General features: G+C 43.8%; 3 protein-coding genes across 3 annotated transcripts; 1 reads left to right on the top strand and 2 right to left on the bottom strand.

Moving 5' to 3' along the window:
• Window positions 1–7,281: 7,281 nt before the first annotated feature.
• On the bottom strand, window positions 7,282–13,370 carry LOC131261130 (nuclear hormone receptor HR96). The gene is made up of 5 exons (XM_058263051.1): window positions 12,962–13,370; window positions 10,813–12,884; window positions 8,933–9,142; window positions 8,655–8,867; window positions 7,282–8,581 (listed from the first exon to the last, which is right to left on the bottom strand). Exons 2-5 carry the CDS (start codon window positions 12,808–12,810, stop codon window positions 8,381–8,383), a joined length of 2,622 nt encoding a protein of 873 aa, XP_058119034.1. The 5' UTR covers window positions 12,811–12,884; window positions 12,962–13,370; the 3' UTR covers window positions 7,282–8,380.
• A 213-nt stretch (window positions 13,371–13,583) lies between these two features.
• On the top strand, window positions 13,584–14,766 carry LOC131261419 (pre-mRNA-splicing factor ISY1 homolog). Its single transcript, XM_058263448.1, has 4 exons — window positions 13,584–13,623; window positions 13,689–13,711; window positions 13,778–13,938; window positions 14,023–14,766. The coding sequence occupies exons 1-4, from the start codon at window positions 13,621–13,623 to the stop codon at window positions 14,640–14,642; spliced, it is 807 nt and encodes a 268-aa protein (XP_058119431.1). The 5' UTR covers window positions 13,584–13,620; the 3' UTR covers window positions 14,643–14,766.
• Window positions 14,710–16,920, bottom strand: LOC131261418 (protein phosphatase 1 regulatory subunit 21). Its single transcript, XM_058263446.1, has 6 exons — window positions 16,595–16,920; window positions 15,920–16,423; window positions 15,570–15,853; window positions 15,274–15,412; window positions 15,091–15,198; window positions 14,710–15,023 (listed from the first exon to the last, which is right to left on the bottom strand). The coding sequence occupies exons 1-6, from the start codon at window positions 16,646–16,648 to the stop codon at window positions 14,934–14,936; spliced, it is 1,179 nt and encodes a 392-aa protein (XP_058119429.1). The 5' UTR covers window positions 16,649–16,920; the 3' UTR covers window positions 14,710–14,933.
• Window positions 16,921–17,359: the final 439 nt, after the last annotated feature.

Genomic DNA, 17,359 nt, shown 5'->3' with positions numbered 1-17,359 from the left:
CGACAGTCGAGAAAAAACTTTTCAGAACGAAGGCCAAGGCAAATCAAAGGCATAAAGCAATACAGGGAACCGAAAAACAAGCACGTGGAAAACACAACCTCCCTTCCAGCACACGCGCCCATTGTACGTATGTTTTCCACATTCGCTTGATTGAAAGTCGTTTGCAAGCATTTGCTTCCTTTGTCGTCCCTATTTACGGTAGCATAAAATGGCCTTGCCCGGGATAGGCTTTCCTTACGCCGTTGGAAAAAAAAGGCACGGCTGATTTAGCGCGCAAGCAAAGGGCACGATAACGTTTTTCCTGCCACTCCAAAGGTCGGCGCGCTTCGTGCATCGATGGTTTGATGAAATTGATATTTTCCCCCCTTGATTGCCCTCAACGGCAGGTGGGGAGGGCTGGCAATGTATGTGTACGTGTTTGTGTTCGGAACCGTTTCACCTTCACCCTGGAAAATTCCCGCGCCGGGTGCAAAGTTTCAAGAGGAAGTGAGTAATGGCAGGAAAAAGGCAATCACCCATTGCCACCCTGGCGTGTAGACTCGGGCTAAAGCAAGCCCAGGAATGGCTGCCTTCCCGATCGAAGGCATCGACGAAACACTGAATAATTCAATTAGCAAGTAGATTAACCGCCCTCATCCGACGGGTTTGGGAGGCCAAAGTTCTTTCCCTTCCCAAGCGACCTCAGCAACGCGCGCTCGGGAAAACATTTTTCACGGGGCTTTGTCGCGGGAAAAAACTTTTCCCTCCATGTCACGACCCTAGCTGTTGCAGGAGATTAACATTTTCCACACAACACGTGCCACTGATACTGTTGTTTTTTGCTGGAAGAAATCTACAATCAGTGTACGTGTAGCATTCCGTGGGAAAGAAATCTGAGCTTGCATAAACGATGACGTACCATCGCTGCTTTGGGAGTTTCCATCGTTTGAAACGGGAAACTTTGTAGCAAATAAGTCCTCCAACACAGATGTGCTGCGTCAACAGCGCTGTGTTATAAATAAATATTCCGAAGGCAAAACCCATCGATAAGCGAAAGGATCGTTGTTTTGCACGAGCATTGATTGCCCGACAGGTTTATTATGTTTGAGGCGCATTTTCAAGTCAATGAACGAATAAAATGGTTGACATAAATTAAAAGTTCAGTATTTCAGTTTCTACAAACAAATTGTTTTAATTTTCGATTACTTAAACCCTCAATACCTGAGACAAAAAGTATATAGCTTAAACAAACTGCTATTTGGATATCTGTCATGATTGAATCTTTTCCGTTCATATTGTCCCGTCTAAAGCAAAAATGAATCGACCGAGCACAGTTCACTTTTTAGAAAGGGGGGGATCGTTTTGGTTAAACGTAACTTAACAGAAAAGACCCAAAATCGGTTGACCGTTCATCTGATGTATATCAAATACATGAAAAATGGAAAGGCCCTAACATTTTGCTAAATATAGTGAACAATATTGCAAAATTGGGCACTTAAGTAAGATAGTTTTTAAGTCTGACACTACATCCCTTGCAAGACTTGGCCTCTTGGGTAAACTATTAATAGCAGGTGGTCCACCATTCGTTTATCCAGCTAGTACCAGACTCAAAAACCTACGATAATAGAAAGGTTCATCTTCTTTTTAAGCATTCACTTTGGAGATGAAATAGTATGTGTGAACAATAAGGTTCTGTTGGTTTCGGGATTTGAAACCGACTAAAATTCGTTTTACCAAATCCAGTGCGATGTAAAGTAGTTCAAATGTATTATTTATTTTAATGCCAGCAGAATAGTGTTGCAATAAATCTTTTAAATCATTTTGTTTGAAAACCAAAAATTGCAAAGATAAATTAATTTACAAACCAGCAACTGTTTAATTTTAAAACAAATCGGTTATCTGACGAAGTTGCAGCATTTTTATTTTTATTTAATTTTTCAAACGGTTTATTAAATCGTTCCTTAGCATTTCAAGATTCGTTATAATGTTTAATAAGCCTTATTTCCTACATAACTGTAGAATGTTAATTGACACTTTCATAATACAACCATAATACATAAACTTCATATGTATTTTAACTAATTGATCCATTGTGTCATGTAAAACTAACATCAAAGGCACATCTTACAGCCATGTGAACGGTTTGGTTCAGTTCGAAAGCTCTGCGAAAAACCTGTTTTTGCAGCCACCCTCAAAACATGTCGACCCTTACAATTAGAAACATTAGATGCATTTATTTTCATTTAATATCCCTCCCGAATGCTCCACAGGTTTCCCACCAGAATTTCTGTAGAATTCGCTTTCTGTTTATACCGTACGCCATGGGCTCCGGGATAATTTGCTTCTACATGGGGGTATTTAGCTCATCGTTTCCCATCCCAGTGCACCCCATCCACTACCATTCTTGTATTTTACGGTTGCTTTCAAAAAAGCTCGCGGCTTCGTTTAAAATGCGTCCATGGCATCCAAGCGGTAGCAACAGTGGGGCGATCAAAAGGTGGCGCCAAACCGTGGGGGGGGGGGGGGGGGGGGAAGAATTATGGCGCACAGGATAACCTCTCCTACCGTCCGGAGCCACCGGAATGTTTCGTAAAACTAATTACATTTGCTAATCCCCGGCAACGGCACCCGGTACACGTTTGGGGATCATCACGATTGTTCCTCCGTTCATTTTTTGTTTTCGCCCCGGTCGAGCGGATAGCGTGGAATGCGCCATGGAACGAAACGGACACCGTACGCACGCCCCGTCCCCGAACATATGACGAATGCGTCGGCCATCGCCATGACCTCGGAAGGATTCGGGTTTGGCCTGGATCTAAGAATGTGACTACACACCCAGACTGACTCCCACGGCCTGACCATGGCTCGGACTGGGCCTTGATGAGCGGAGACACATTCAACGCACGCCTTTCTGGGTACCGAGAATGGAATGCTTCTTTAATTGAGTCTTAAAACTGCTGCCATCAGCAGGGCTCGGCGTCGTTTGGCAGACGCCCGGTTCTTGGATGCAGGGAATGGAAGTAGATGAGTGGGAATAGGTTTCGAACAGAGCACTCCGAAAAAGTGACCATACGAACCATACCGCATATCCATACCCTCCACGGATGACATCCCCTCAGGCACGAACCGGGTTCTATATCATAGAGCTGATGCACATTGTTCAAGAGAAATAACGGTTCGTGGACAGTTCAGAAATTTCAAATTTCAATTATTTCAATAGAGCATTATTAATAGCAGAATTAATTTCAATAGAGCATTAGAAAAGAAAGAAAATCACAGGATCACAAAACGTAAAATAAAGTGTATGAAACATACGGGATTCGTTTTACAGAAATGAATTACAATTTCTTTAGTTTTACTTTGCAACATATAAATACACCACATTTAAAAAGTCATCAATGAAAAGAAGGAAACATTCCTTGAAACGTTTAATGGAGTTAATTTCCTGCAGGTATGACACTGCGCCTAATGTGCCTAACACTCTTACGGTGCGAGCATAAAACCTTCTATCGCTTACCACCACCCTTCTCCCAGTAAAAGCTTTCATCCTCGCTTCCACCTCGCTGCTTGTAGACCCCAACGGTGTCAACGAAACGTGAGGTGACATAAAATAATTGCACCGAGGTCGGCTCGATGGAAACGGCGGTTCCAGCGACGATGAGACGACCGGTCAACCATCGCTTTGCACGCTGCACATGGCCAGGCACGAAATTTTATTTATGCCGCACCGTTCCGGCTAGCTTCCGGATTTATCCCGGAGTGCTCCGAAAGCGCAACCCCTGGTTACGGTCGCATGCCGGATATAATGCGCTTCATTTTGTTTTTAAAAGCGTGGCGCATGTCGACTCATAAACGGACCGCGACGATGCAACCCCGATGGAGACGCCTGGTGTAAATACCCGACCAAATGGCAAATGAGCCCCACTCCCTGTAATGGTGCTTTTATGAGGGATTGCTGCGCAGGATGCCATTATTTCGGACGGGATTATTTACAAATGTTAGGACAAATGGAGAGTTAATGCTCTACAAGGTTATAAATAGAATGATATTCATCAGACATAATGTACAAGCTTTGAAGCGTGGCCGTTCACTTGTTTGTAGTAATTTAAAATTGTTTTAATGTTTCACAACTAAAAATACATTTGTAAAACATGTTAAATGATAGTTTGTAATTAACATTTAAGCTAGGACCATGTTTCATCTCAACTTAAGGCATATGTCGATTTAAAAAAAGAAATAAATTGCATGAAAAGTTAGCTTGCATAATATTTGACTGATGATAGTTTTGAAAAAAAAAAGATTAAAAGTATTCAGAGTTAGTAATTGGAAAACAAATACAATCTTCATTGTTACAATTATGTGTCAGATAAAATTTAAGAATTCAGTGCACAGTCAAGTGCCCTGTTGTAACAACATGATCGAATGAAAAATGAATTAAACATTTTGTATCGCAAAGCATAGTTATGAACAGCATTCTGAAATTTTAATCAAAAATCCTTTCATGCTCTATATAGGATCAATAAAGAGTGCTTGAATAAATAAACATCATTACATTGTCTGTGGGTATAATTAATAAAATATATATAATATTTCTAGAGTTTTGGATATAATATTCCATTTTTTACTGTATAAATGTACCTTTCCTAGATAAGATAGAAATTTAGCTATCTATGCTTCACCACCAGTACCATAAGTAAATACGATAAGACGGACATGGGAAGTGCATTTCTATTGCGTCTTGCAGCGAAACCTGTTCACATACGTGTGCTTCGCTTAGGGCACTAAACGAAAAAAAAAACCACATCATCTTTCCTCCAAACGGAAGCCGTTGACAGCCATCGGATGGAAAGGAGTGGAAAATATTTTCCTTATTTTTGCATTTTGGTATAAAAAAGCGAAACATTCATGAGCACACACACACACACACACACTGAGTAGCGCCTTGGGCGGATGAAAGCAGCCGAAATGTTTCTTCCCGCGGCGGGTCCATAATTTATCTTCCCTTCGGTACGTCCTTTTCACAACTCTCGGCCACACGTGTCAGGGGCGACCCGTGTTGGCATCAACCGTACTCCCGGCGCCAAACGCGTGTGTGAACGTACGAATGTATGTACAGCTGGTCGTCATTTCACTCGGGACTATAGCACGATGGAACGGGGAAGCATAAGACACCCACCCACAGACACACACACACTCCGACGTCTGCCAGAAGCACTTTCTGTTCTCTTGCAGTGAGGATTCAGGCGTGAGAAAAAACGCACCCCTCAAAACGAGTGAGTTTATTTCTTCGATTCGCAAAGAAAGCATTTGGGAGGTGCAAAGCGATTCCACTGCGAAAGCATAAGCCTGTGAGCCGTGGGAGCACTGGAGGACGCCGTCACTGGTGATCAATCTTGATTAGAGGAAGGGGCGGTAAAAATTTCCGACAGCAACGATCCAGTGCCACTGCTCGGATGCTCGAGCAGCAGGTGTAAATGGTGGCAGTTAATCCGTTTGCTCACGAAATTGATGACCGGGTGCTTTTGGCAAGCAAATAAATGACATGCATGGATCGTAGTAGGCATCTAAATACAGATTTTTTGTGTAATATAAACGGTTGCTCATTTGATATCATGGTTTCCTATTCAACCAAAATCATCAGTTAGTTATTGAAACATTTTTTCTAAGATTAAATTAGCTTATTGTTTTAAAATGAAGCTTATTCAAATTATAATAATTAAAACGTCACAGCAACAACATTGTCTTTGCTTTCTTAGAATTTTTCTAGCCCCTTAACAAGTCCACTTTCCAGCATGATTGCGAAACAAAGGCTACACAAATGAACGGAAAACGAGTGTAGAATAAAACGAAAAGAGCAAATTGTCGTCCACGGTGCTTTTCTCCCGGAAAATGACGCTTCCGCACATCAAAAGGCCCCGTGTGTTCAACAAGCATAATCGTATTACCAACAACATCTTCTTTGATAAGGGTTTTTATACCCTTCTGGCGGCTTCCGGGGACGGCTTTCCCCACTTGTTACACGACCTGTGCGGTCCGCGTGTTCGTGCGTTTGCTCGTTAGCAGTTGTAATAGTGTACCGGGGGATCGCTGATGGGGTGACACGAACGAGCAGGGGCAACGCATAACTTTAGCAAGCTCGACCGCGGACTAACAACCCCAACCATTTGGGTACAAAAAGGAGCGCGTCGTCGCTTCGACATGGGAGTTACGTGTTGATCTGTTTAGTTTTATGAATACTTGAATGTTATCCCCCCCAAATGGGAACTAATGTTGCAACAAGTGATATCAAAATGTTTTCCGGTTGTGGTAGTTCTCACCATTAAAATAAGTTAATGAGTCTAGATATAATGTATCTTTTCATTCTCGCTTTGAACGCTTCACCGATTAGGTTAATGATTGAATCGATGTCCATTGTGGTCAACGAAATGGAGGCGCCTGGTATTTGGTATATGCTTCGAATGCAAATGATCAATTTCTCAAATACAGTGCGTACAAATTTAGGAGTTCACACGATGCATATCATAAATAATTTATTCACAATTCTGTTTACAAACGGTAAATACGGCTAAAAATACATCTACAAGCGGGCAAGAATAAACGGAATAAGGTGTTTCAGAGCAATTTGGTACAGCTATGTTTCGCTTCAATTCAAATATCTGCTTTGTGACAAAGAACACCCACAGAAATCATTTATCATGACATTCACAAAAATAGAATCGAAAGTAAAAGAAAAGACCTCAAGTACACTCTGCTGTATAATATAAAATTGACTTCAATTGACAATGAAACATCAAATAACAGGAAAATACAATCGCAGGTGCGCGTAGCGTGTTATCTGACATTATTCAACAGAAACAAGACATTAACAATAGAAACAAGACAAGTTCTTTTTTTTAGTAAAGGCCTTGCCCTCCCAGAAACACATTTTATGGAATTTAAAAATAAATGAAAAATATCCTGTTCTTCTGTCATTATTAAAGGGACAGGCAATTTTATAATTTTAGAAAAGATAATTAAGCAATAAATAAAGATAAACAATTGTTTATGGAACCGAGGATAATTAAAAAACTGGTGCAAAATTTAAAGTTAACATGGTTTTACTTTGCACCAGGCGCCTCCATTACGTTGGCGTTCTTTCAAACAGTTTTCATAATTATGTTTCTTGGCGTAACGTGTATACCTTCTTCTCGGTGTAACGACCGTGTTTGGTCTGTGCCTGTCCGTTAAGAGCTTACGAGGCTTTTTCCCCTATGTGTACGTGGGTAGTCAGTCCTCTCGTACAGGGGAGGGTCCGGTCTCGGTTGGGATTCGAACCCACGACCCGATTAAAAAAATCTCAACAGAAATCTCTGTTCCATATTACTCCGAACTACCTTGTACAGCGTGTATGTTGGCTAGGCTATGGTTCTCTTATTGTGTAACTTGATTATTTTACGCTTAGATAATGAAGCTAGAAGATCATTCTTATTTTATCTAAATTTGAACTGTTTATGATCGGTAGCGGGTATGTTAGCGGTTCATTACATGCATCCATCTAAGCATAAATCGTAGGACGATTTTCCAAAAATAAATCCGTGAACAGTGGTAAAATCGAGTTTGTATTACGCATTACTCAATACCTCGCAAACTGTTATGTTATGTGAACTGCGTTCTCTATCTGTATGTTAGGTATATACGTATTGTAGCTTCATCACATTTTATTTTAAGGCTAATGATTGCGATTTTTTGTCGCACCTTTTATAATCCTGTTATGCTCCATGCAAAGTTGTTGCACACTATTCATAGTTCTGTTGCTTATGTAAAATATTTGAATTACATTGTACTATAGAACAATAAACAGAAACCTTTTTCTTTAGTCTCTAATAAACTGGTAACAATTAGTCATTCCATTGCAAACGGGATGCATTTATGCTTGAACATTGCTAGGGATGATTGCACTATTTTAGGAAAATATATTCAATAATTGCAAAAACTGGGAAATAATAGCTATAACACACCACTATACATGTGTTTCATAGGTTCTTATCACACAAAATTAAAGTTTAGAAAGGACATTTTAATGTCAAAAAGACCACCCAACCGAAATGTTGTTGAAAAGACTCAAACTTTTATCAATTAAACTATACGATCGTATTAGACAGAAGAACAATATATTAATTCTTAAACCACACGCTCCAATCCGCAATGAAATGTAAAAATGCAACATTACTAGGTGTGTGATGTCCAGAATATTTCATAAAACAACAACAGTTGAAAGATAAAATCTTGCACCAACTTCAACAACCGTGAATCACATAGCACGCACAATGCTTTCATAAAATAGCTAATTATCTACTCTACAAGCTAATGTTGTAATCAGGGACCAACGAAAGTTTACTATCCTACCGACACGTACCAACGTTTAACGCACTTTTAGGTCGAATATTTCACGCAACAGCGGTTCCACCTCGGCCGGATTTACGTTCAGGTAAACGCTGATGATTTCGTCGTTCAGACGGTGCAGCTCGGAAATCTTCTGCATCAGCTTGAGAAACACGGACCGTGCCTCACATCCGGGATATATGCTTTCCAGGTAGCGTCGAAGCAGGTAATAGTAGGAGTTCTAGAGCGGAAAGAGACGACCATTACCGTTTGTGTAAGAAGCTGACGAAGTAAAAAGGCTTCACTTTGCGTACCTGTTCCAGTTTAATGACATCCGAATGTATCGTTTTCGGCCGGTCGGGAGTAAACAGCGTTATGGCACACATTATCAGAATGATGTTCTCATCTGAACGCCACTTTTTGTCGAACGTTCGAATGAATCGTTCGTGCTCCTGATAGACATTTCCTTTGGCAAGCTTGAGCACATCGGCACGTATGTTTGACATCTCCTCCTGGCTGTGCGGAATCTGCGAAAGGGTACGAAAGGTGATAAACACATGCTCGCCGTGAGTGTTGGGGACCGTTTTCTTACCCTCCATGTAGCCCGATCACAGTCGTACTGCATGGCGGAACGTAGGATCATCATCTCCGTGCAGCCTCCTTTAAGCAGCGCCAGTTGATCCTCCTGGCACATGTTCTTGAAGGCGCTTATTTTCTTCGACATTTTTATCAACCGTCGAATGGCGATGGCAGTTAGGTTGATTACCTTCAACAGTTGAGGGTCCTGTTGGGTTTGATTCGACTGTCGGAAACAAAGAAAAAGAACGGAAATAAATACGATTTCGTTTCGTTTTGTTCAATTGACAACTTTAAAGTCCCTTGCCGTCCGTTCCCTGATTAGCGATGAGTAATCCACCAGCAACTCACCCAACGCGACAAGAACCGAAAATGGCTACAAAGCGTCGAACGGCGACCTCTGACTACCACATGCCTCAGTGGTATCTTAATCTGAGGGCATTTACGCCATGCGGAGAGAGGAAGACAACCGACAACCGAAAGAAAATCGAAACAAAAATACAACCACCCAGTTTTAAGTACATTTCTGGTGCACCCGAGAGCAACAGGTGTGCGATGGGTGATTAGTGCAATCAGTTAGCGGCCCTCCCCATTATCAGCAGCCTTACGGGGTACCGCCGGACATGGTGGTTTCGTGTTTTCTATTGACTGTACTACCCCCTTCCCGGCCGCCAGTCTAGAAGTTGTCCTTTGATTTTGGACGAGATAAACCGAATGCCGCAATAAAATGCTGGTCGCATCCGATACAGAATATGCCAATAAAGATTGGGGAAAATTTAAAATCGCAACTCGTTTGCATGGTGGTGCAGGCTAATGGATTTGGTGGTTGGTGGATTTGGATGGATTAAGTGGTCATTAATCAACCTAGGTTTATTTTATGACGTTGGACCCATTCAGAAGTGTTGCTAGACTGCGGTTAGGCATATTTTTTAAAGGTTTTGTAATACTTTGCAACATAATTTTAATATTTTATACGATGAGTGTAGAAAGTATTGCATATAAATATCCATGTTTGCTTCCAACATGTGTCAAAACTGCCACCCAACAAGCCCCATTGTAATGAAGAATCTAGCTTCGAACAATTGTTTCTATACATCAGTTGAAGATTGTTCATACTTCAATAAAATTCAAGCCACAAAAATTATGGTAGTCGCATGGATTAAACGATACATGCCAATTATTCAACCATGTTATTTTATAACATAGGTATCAACTGTTCTGAGCAAGATCAAAAGACTAATGTTTCACGAGCTCTAATAAAATATTCGTAAATATCATCGATCTGTGTGCTTTAATAATCCCGTTTAAGGATTTATGCAAATAGCCGCAAGTTTTCATGATAGCTTACGCATATCGGAAAGATACCCGAAGAGAGCAACCGAAATGAACAACAACATTCAAATAAAATAAACAATAAATTTCATTTAGATTGAGAAAACGAATGTTTGTACTACATTGTCGTAAACATAAAATTCATATAAGTGGTACAGAATTTAACGACAGAAATTCAACAGTGGGTGAAAGGTTTTGTCAAATTCGAATATTATATTTATAAGCCTTTAGGAATTGACGTTAATTTTGGTTTGTGTATACTAAATTATTTGACTCCATAGCTTAAGGAAACATAGGTATAAATGCCAGAGCAAGTTTGCAAAATAAGGTAATTAAGTGTCAGTATGTTTTACTACAATATCATAAATTATGTCGATCCTTTGTGTTCATATTTTCCGAAACGGGAAAAAACTTAAAACGTGACACAATTTGTTATCCTCAAATTGAACCATATTTATTGCGCACAATCCATGCGAAAATTCAATTTCAAGATGATTCTTTGGTACAAATGAATTGTTCAATTTACGCACCGTAAACGCCGTGCTATTCAAACCAACAACTCACCTTTATCCGGCAGTCGTCCGAGATGAGCGAGGCGAGATCATCGTCCACCGGCGCATACAGCGCTTTATTGGCCACAATCAGCTCGTTGAGCTTGGCCCGTTCAGCATCATTGAGCTCGATGCTATTGTTCCCGGGCGCCTGAAGGTGATGGTGTGATTGTGCCTGCGGTCCGGTGCTCGATCCGATCGGGCTGCTATTGTAGCCCTCGTACTCGAGCTTGATCGCCTGCATCAGGACCGATTCTAGCGTGTTTGGCAGAACCGGTTTCGCTTCGATATCTTGGAATATGCCCAGCTCGTCGGCGGCCGGTACGATCGGGGAGGGAGAATCGTGGCCGACGAACGTGGACGATGTGGACGTTGAGAAAACCTCCGCCAGCATGTCCGTCGAGCAGCTGGGAGGCGAAGCGGGTTGTATGCCGCCCGCCAGATGGTGGGAATGTGTGTAAGAGGTGGTCGTGCTGGAGAGTAGCGGATCGAGCAGGGAACCGTACGATGGCTCGTAGTTGGAGGTCGACGAGGGTGAAGCTGCCGCACTGATCGATGACTTTCCGACTGCCTGCTCCGGCATGGGATTCGATTCTTGTATCAACGAGCGAATCATTTGGTGCTGGTTGGGGCCACTCTCTTCCGGAGGATGCGACTCCGTCGGTATCGAAACGATATCACCACGTTGCTGATCATCATCGTCGATCTGTGACGTGTCGGCCGCCTCCTTGATCGTCTTCACGATATCCGAGTGGTTCATCATCCGGTTGATCATCTGCAAGGCCTCGGCCGGAGAGTCCATAAACTTTTTCATAATCTGTACCGCGTCTTCCGGTTGATTCATGAGCTGCTGCATAAACTGTAGCACCTCGCCGGGCGAACTGATGACCTTCCCGATCAGCTGCAGTGCATCCGTCGGCGAACTCATAAATTGCGTGAACACAGTCAGCGCGTCCAGCGGAGAGTTCATGATTTTGCTGAGAATCTGCAGCGCATCGCTCGGCGCGGTTATGAAGTGGCTGATCAGCTTTAACGCATCGCACTGTGAGTTGATAATCTTCGACATAATAAACACCGCCTCCTTCGGTGTCTTCATGAGCGACGTGATCGTTTGATTCGGATGCTTTACAATGCGCTCGACGATGTCCTCCGCGCTGGACTCGATGGTAACGGGAGGGAGACTTTCCTCGGCCGATCCACCTGGTTTTGGACGAGTATGTGTTTCACCCACCTTTGAGCTGCTCGTGGCGGATGCACATGATCGCAACGATGCGACCGCCGAGGAAAGTAGCTCTCCTTCGGCCGTCAGCGAACTGCTGGGTATGGCGTTCACTTCCGAGGGCGATGCTAGCTGGCTGTAACCACCCATCGTCCCGTTCGACACAATCGATTGGCTGGAGCAGTTAGAAGGCGGTCCAAGGATCGTCGTCGACGACGAGTTGCTTGTTGTTCCATTCCCCGCCAGCAACTCGTTCGACACGCCGTACTCCGACGAGGAGGAATTGTTCCAGCAATCTCCGGAATCGAACATTTCCAGCGACTTTTCGCGCTTTATCTTCGTCGGCACACCGGCCGCCGGTCGAGCGTTGTTGCCGTACGTTTCGTGCTCTCCAGGGCCCACCTCCGCCCCCTCCGACAGTGTCCCATTGCTTAGCCTCTTCTTAGCACGGTTTTGTTCTATTTTCTTTCGCTTCAGCACCTTATCCTCCTCGGACATGATGTACTCCTTCTTCATGCCGATCTGGAAGCACTTTTCCAGCCGACATTTTTGGCAAAAGCGTCGAGTGACGACGGTTATTTCACACTTTTCATTGAACGGACACGTAAATCCCTTGGTCGAGAGCGCGTTCCGGCGGAAGAACGCCTTGCAGCTTTCGCAGGTGACCGCGTTGAAGTTGTATCCGAGGGCCTTGTCCCCGCATACGCTACAAATTTTACTTCCTCCACCGCTGCTCGAAGCCATCGAAGGCTCACCGTCCGGAACTGCTGCTTCGTTCTCCACCGTCGTCATCGTAAGGGTTCGCGGGGCACACTCACGGCACAACACTGCTCCACCCCAGCGGAGCAACACAGTACTCAGGCGAGCTGGAATGGGTGGTTTATCTTACATTCGAGGCTTATCTTTCCGCGTGTCGCCACACACTATCGTCGGACAACCCTACCTCCGGCTGGTGCGCTGCGCTTGTTGTTGAAGTAGTCGTAGTCGTCGTGGTCGTGGTCGTCGTCGATCACGGTATCGCGACTCTTCACGACGTTCCATTTGGAGAACGATTAGAATGCTACGAGCAGCATCAGGCACTTTCACACCACCACCACCACCACCACCAACCGTTTGGCCACTTCCAACAGGCTATCACTTATCAGCTGATCGAAAACACCATCGGCCGATAATTTCAGATTTTGACCCCCCCTTCCTACACCCGGGGGCAACGATACTGCTCGCGCGGTAGGCCACTTCACAGCCGTAACTCGATTGACTCTCCGCTTGGATGGCGTGTGAATAGAGTTAATTTAATTGAAATCGCGTCACCGTTGTTGCGCCCACTTGCGCTTAAACTGGCACCGTTTGCAGTACGCGTCTCTTGTTTATTTACTCGCTCGCCAAGACGCAAATAGACGACGATTCTGACGAACGAAAGAAACATCACAACAATTAGTCATGAAAATGCCAAGGTATATCAAGTGGATAGCACAAAACTGTCAAACGGACTTCTTCTGCAACAGAAATGTCAAATACACAGCGATGGGCACAACCTGACCAAAGAACACATGCGTTGAGCATTTTGTTTACTACCGGGAACGAAGCAGCAACGCAAAACAAATGGTACGTACATAAAAATGGGAAAAATTTCATGCTATTAACGGCTTTTCTTTTTCATTTTTCTCCAGGCTCGTAACGCAGAAAAGGCTATGTAAGTTGCAATCATTTACCAACCCTTCCTATACCGATTTTATGTACCACGGTTTGTTTCTTCCAGGACAACATTGGCACGATGGAGGGCGGCAAAAGAAACAGAAACTGGCAAACAGGAGCGTCGGCCGTATCTGGCCTCCGAATGTCGCGATTTGGGACAGTGTGAAAAGTGGCGGCTAGAAATCATCCGGGAAATTTCTAAAAAAGTAGCACAAATTCAAAACGGTATGTATTTGGGCATCCTTCGAATACGTGCAGTTCGCGTTCTACAGGTTGCTGATGGAATCGATTTATGTTTTGTTTTTGCAGCCGGTTTAGGAGAATTCAGAATCCGGGACCTTAACGATGAGATAAACAAACTGCTCCGCGAGAAGCGGCACTGGGAGAATCAAATATCCGACCTTGGCGGACCGCATTACCGGCGCTACGGTCCGCGCATGTTCGATGCCGAGGGTCGCGAAGTACCCGGCAACCGGGGCTACAAATACTTCGGCGCGGCCAAGGATCTGCCCGGTGTGCGAGAGCTTTTCGAGCAGGAACCTCCACCGCCGCCGAAGAAAACGCGCGCCGAACTGATGAAAGACATCGATGCCGATTACTACGGCTACCGGGACGATGACGATGGGATACTGTTGCCGCTGGAGGAGAAGGCGGAAAAAATTGCCATTCAGCGAGCGGTGGAAGAATGGAGCAGCGCCAAGGGATCCAAAGCGAGCGACAAAGATGATGACGAACCGGACATTTATGGTTCCGATGCGTATATTACGCGCGATCCGGAAAAGCCGTCGAAAGACGACCCGATGGGCCTGCTGGGGCCTCGCTTTACCGCCCACGTACCCGTGCCAAGCCAGAAGGATATCGAAGCGGCACTACTGAAAAAACGTAAACTAGAGCTAATGAAAAAGTATGGCATCGAAGACGATGAATAAAGTGAGTAAAAAGCGAACGCCCAAGTTCAATCGTTTTGTAAGAATTTATTATTACACATTCAGTAAACTTTTCGACACAGTTTTCCACTGGCTATCTTATTGCAAAATGCTCACACATAAGTATATGCGTTGTTTTTGTCCTCCTAGCACCAGGAAGGAATGAATGATATTCACATCTCTGAGAGTAGCACACACAAACATTTTACCCCATCTGCAGCATCTAAGAGCAGTAGTTCTGCAGTTCAGCAGAAGTAGTTTTAAACCTTCCGCCTCCCGCGCGTGGGGTTGTTTCTACTTGGCCTTGGCTAACTGATCACTTAAGCTTATCACTTGCTCGGTCAGAACACTTATTTGTTCCTCGTAATTTAGGCGAGTACGTGACTGTAACGGAAGTAAAGCTGGTCAGCACAACAAATATGCGTAAAAGAAAAACATGCAAAACGCATACCAGTTCATCTTCGATGATACGGAATCGACGTTCCTCTTCCCGGTTGGCCTCCTCCCGTTCCTTTAGACGGTTTTTGAAAACTTCCAAATGGGTCTGCAGTCTTTGACACTGTGGAAAGAGGGAATCAATCAGGAGATACACACACCACGTTCCTTCGCAGACGGATTGTAGTCGGATATTTACTTCCATAAAATGTGAAGCCAGTTTCGATTCGGCACGGCATTTGTCATGAAAAAGTTCCTCTATACTTTTCGTAAAACACTCGGTCAGCTTCCTTTCTCGGGTTTGGAATTCACTTTGCTGTTGATTATCCTCTAGGGTTCTTAAAAGGTTGTAGTAGGCTATTAGTGATCAATTCAAGGAATTATATATCAGTAGGCCTGGTGCCATTAACCAATGAATGATTCCAGTTTTATTCCCTCAGTGCCAACCACGCTTAGCAATGACATTGACCAACGTTGGCGTTCACTGTTGCTTACCTGTTGATTCCATCAGTACCATGGCTAAAAATGTCGTCCTTTTGTTCCGCCTTTGGCGCTATTCGCATTTGACTAGAGGTTTCGATTTTCAACAGCTCGTACTGGGCCCGCCAATGGTTTAGTTCCTTCTCGAGAAACACGATCCGTTCGTCCTGGCTGGCCGCCGCGGAGTTATTGTTGGTGCCATTGTTCGGCACCTGAGATGCGCTGTTCGAGCTGGTGGTAAAATGATTAAAATGGTTTTCCATGTCCGTAGTGACACTCAGGCCATCCTCACTTCCAATCTGCAAAGACATAACGTACACAATAAATTCAAGAAGTGGACTTTTTGGTAAAACCACCTTGCTTACCGTGCTCGCAGCCTCGGACGCTTTCGATTCCAGCTCGGTATTGCGGACGGTAAGCAGTTCGAGTTCTTTGCGCAGCTTCTGCTCCACGACCGCCTGTTGCTGGAGTTCACGGTTAAGCCCTTCGATGCGGTTTTGCAGCTGTTTCAATTCGGCATTTTTATCCTCTACAATGTTTGAGAGTTTCGCGTTCTCGAAGATCTTTTTCTGAAGTTCTTCCGCAATTACCCCCGAATCTGGCATCGAAACCACATTGCCATCACCGCCGGCGGAGGATTTGTTTTTGCCACCCTTACTAACGGCCGTTTTCTTCAGATCGTGCTCTATGTTTTCCTGCAATGCCGCCACGCGTTTCTCCAGTTGCTTGTTGCGGAATCCCAAACTGTCCACTTCCTGTTCCGACTTCCGCAGGGTGGCCTCCTTCGTGCGCAACGTTTCCCGCAGGGTCGAGTTTTTGTTCTGTTCCTCGAGCACGGCCCGTTTTAATACGCCTGCCTGGGCGCGCAACTAGAATATGAAGAATGCGACAGACGGTAATCAGATTAAAATGACCCTTTGCTGGACGCCCTTCACTGATAACGGATCAAACGCGGGTTACTTTAAACACGCCCCCCACCACGGACGCGAATCGCTGCAAACAATCATTCAGCAAACACCGTTCGAACTGCCGGAACTTACTTTTGAGTATTCGTGGGCAAGCTTCTGATACTTGTTGGAGTTTTCAGCCTCCATTTCGGCGCTACTTCCGGTAGTTTTTTACTCGCAAAAAACACACACAATATCTTTTCCTGTTGTGCCACAACAAAGCGCTTCCAATGTGCCGTGGACAAATTGGAACACCGATTACCGAGCGGGTGTGTTCCACATACTGATGAAAGTAATACTAGTCTAGAGCTATATTTTCCAGAAAATACACTCAAAATGCTGTTGTTTCATATTCATTACAACGAAAGTTGTAAGGAAAAGTTATGGAGATCGTTTTTTACGTACGGCAACAAGAACAAGGTGCCTGGAACGAGATAGTTTTAAGAGGTTGTCATAGATTTTTATGTCTATTTACCTTGATGTCTATGAGTCAAAACATGAATTAATCTTGCCGTGTTGCACAGTTCGAATTTTCAGATACATAAAAAATATTCTTTTCAATAAATTACATGTTTTATAAGGTCTTATTAAAGAAATATATACATTTAATCTTTCAAAACATTTTTGTTTAATTTATGAGATTTGGATCGGCTGTCACGAATACCAAGATGGCTCTATGTTTATTTGTCAAATCGCCTCACATGACTTAACCTTTGGATCAACCTTGGTTGGTAGACAAAACTGCTGTCAATTGTGTTCTGCCTAGTGATGGGAGAATCAAATCTAGTGGTGGAGAAATAGAATCACAGTTCCAGTTCGGTAGTGCATCAGAGCGGATGTTAGCAGTGCACAAGTTTT

The sequence above is a fragment of the Anopheles coustani genome, chromosome 3, assembly GCF_943734705.1.
Source record: "Anopheles coustani chromosome 3, idAnoCousDA_361_x.2, whole genome shotgun sequence".
Taxonomy (NCBI): domain Eukaryota; kingdom Metazoa; phylum Arthropoda; class Insecta; order Diptera; family Culicidae; genus Anopheles; species Anopheles coustani.
This window is presented reverse-complemented; position numbering and strand designations above follow the sequence as displayed.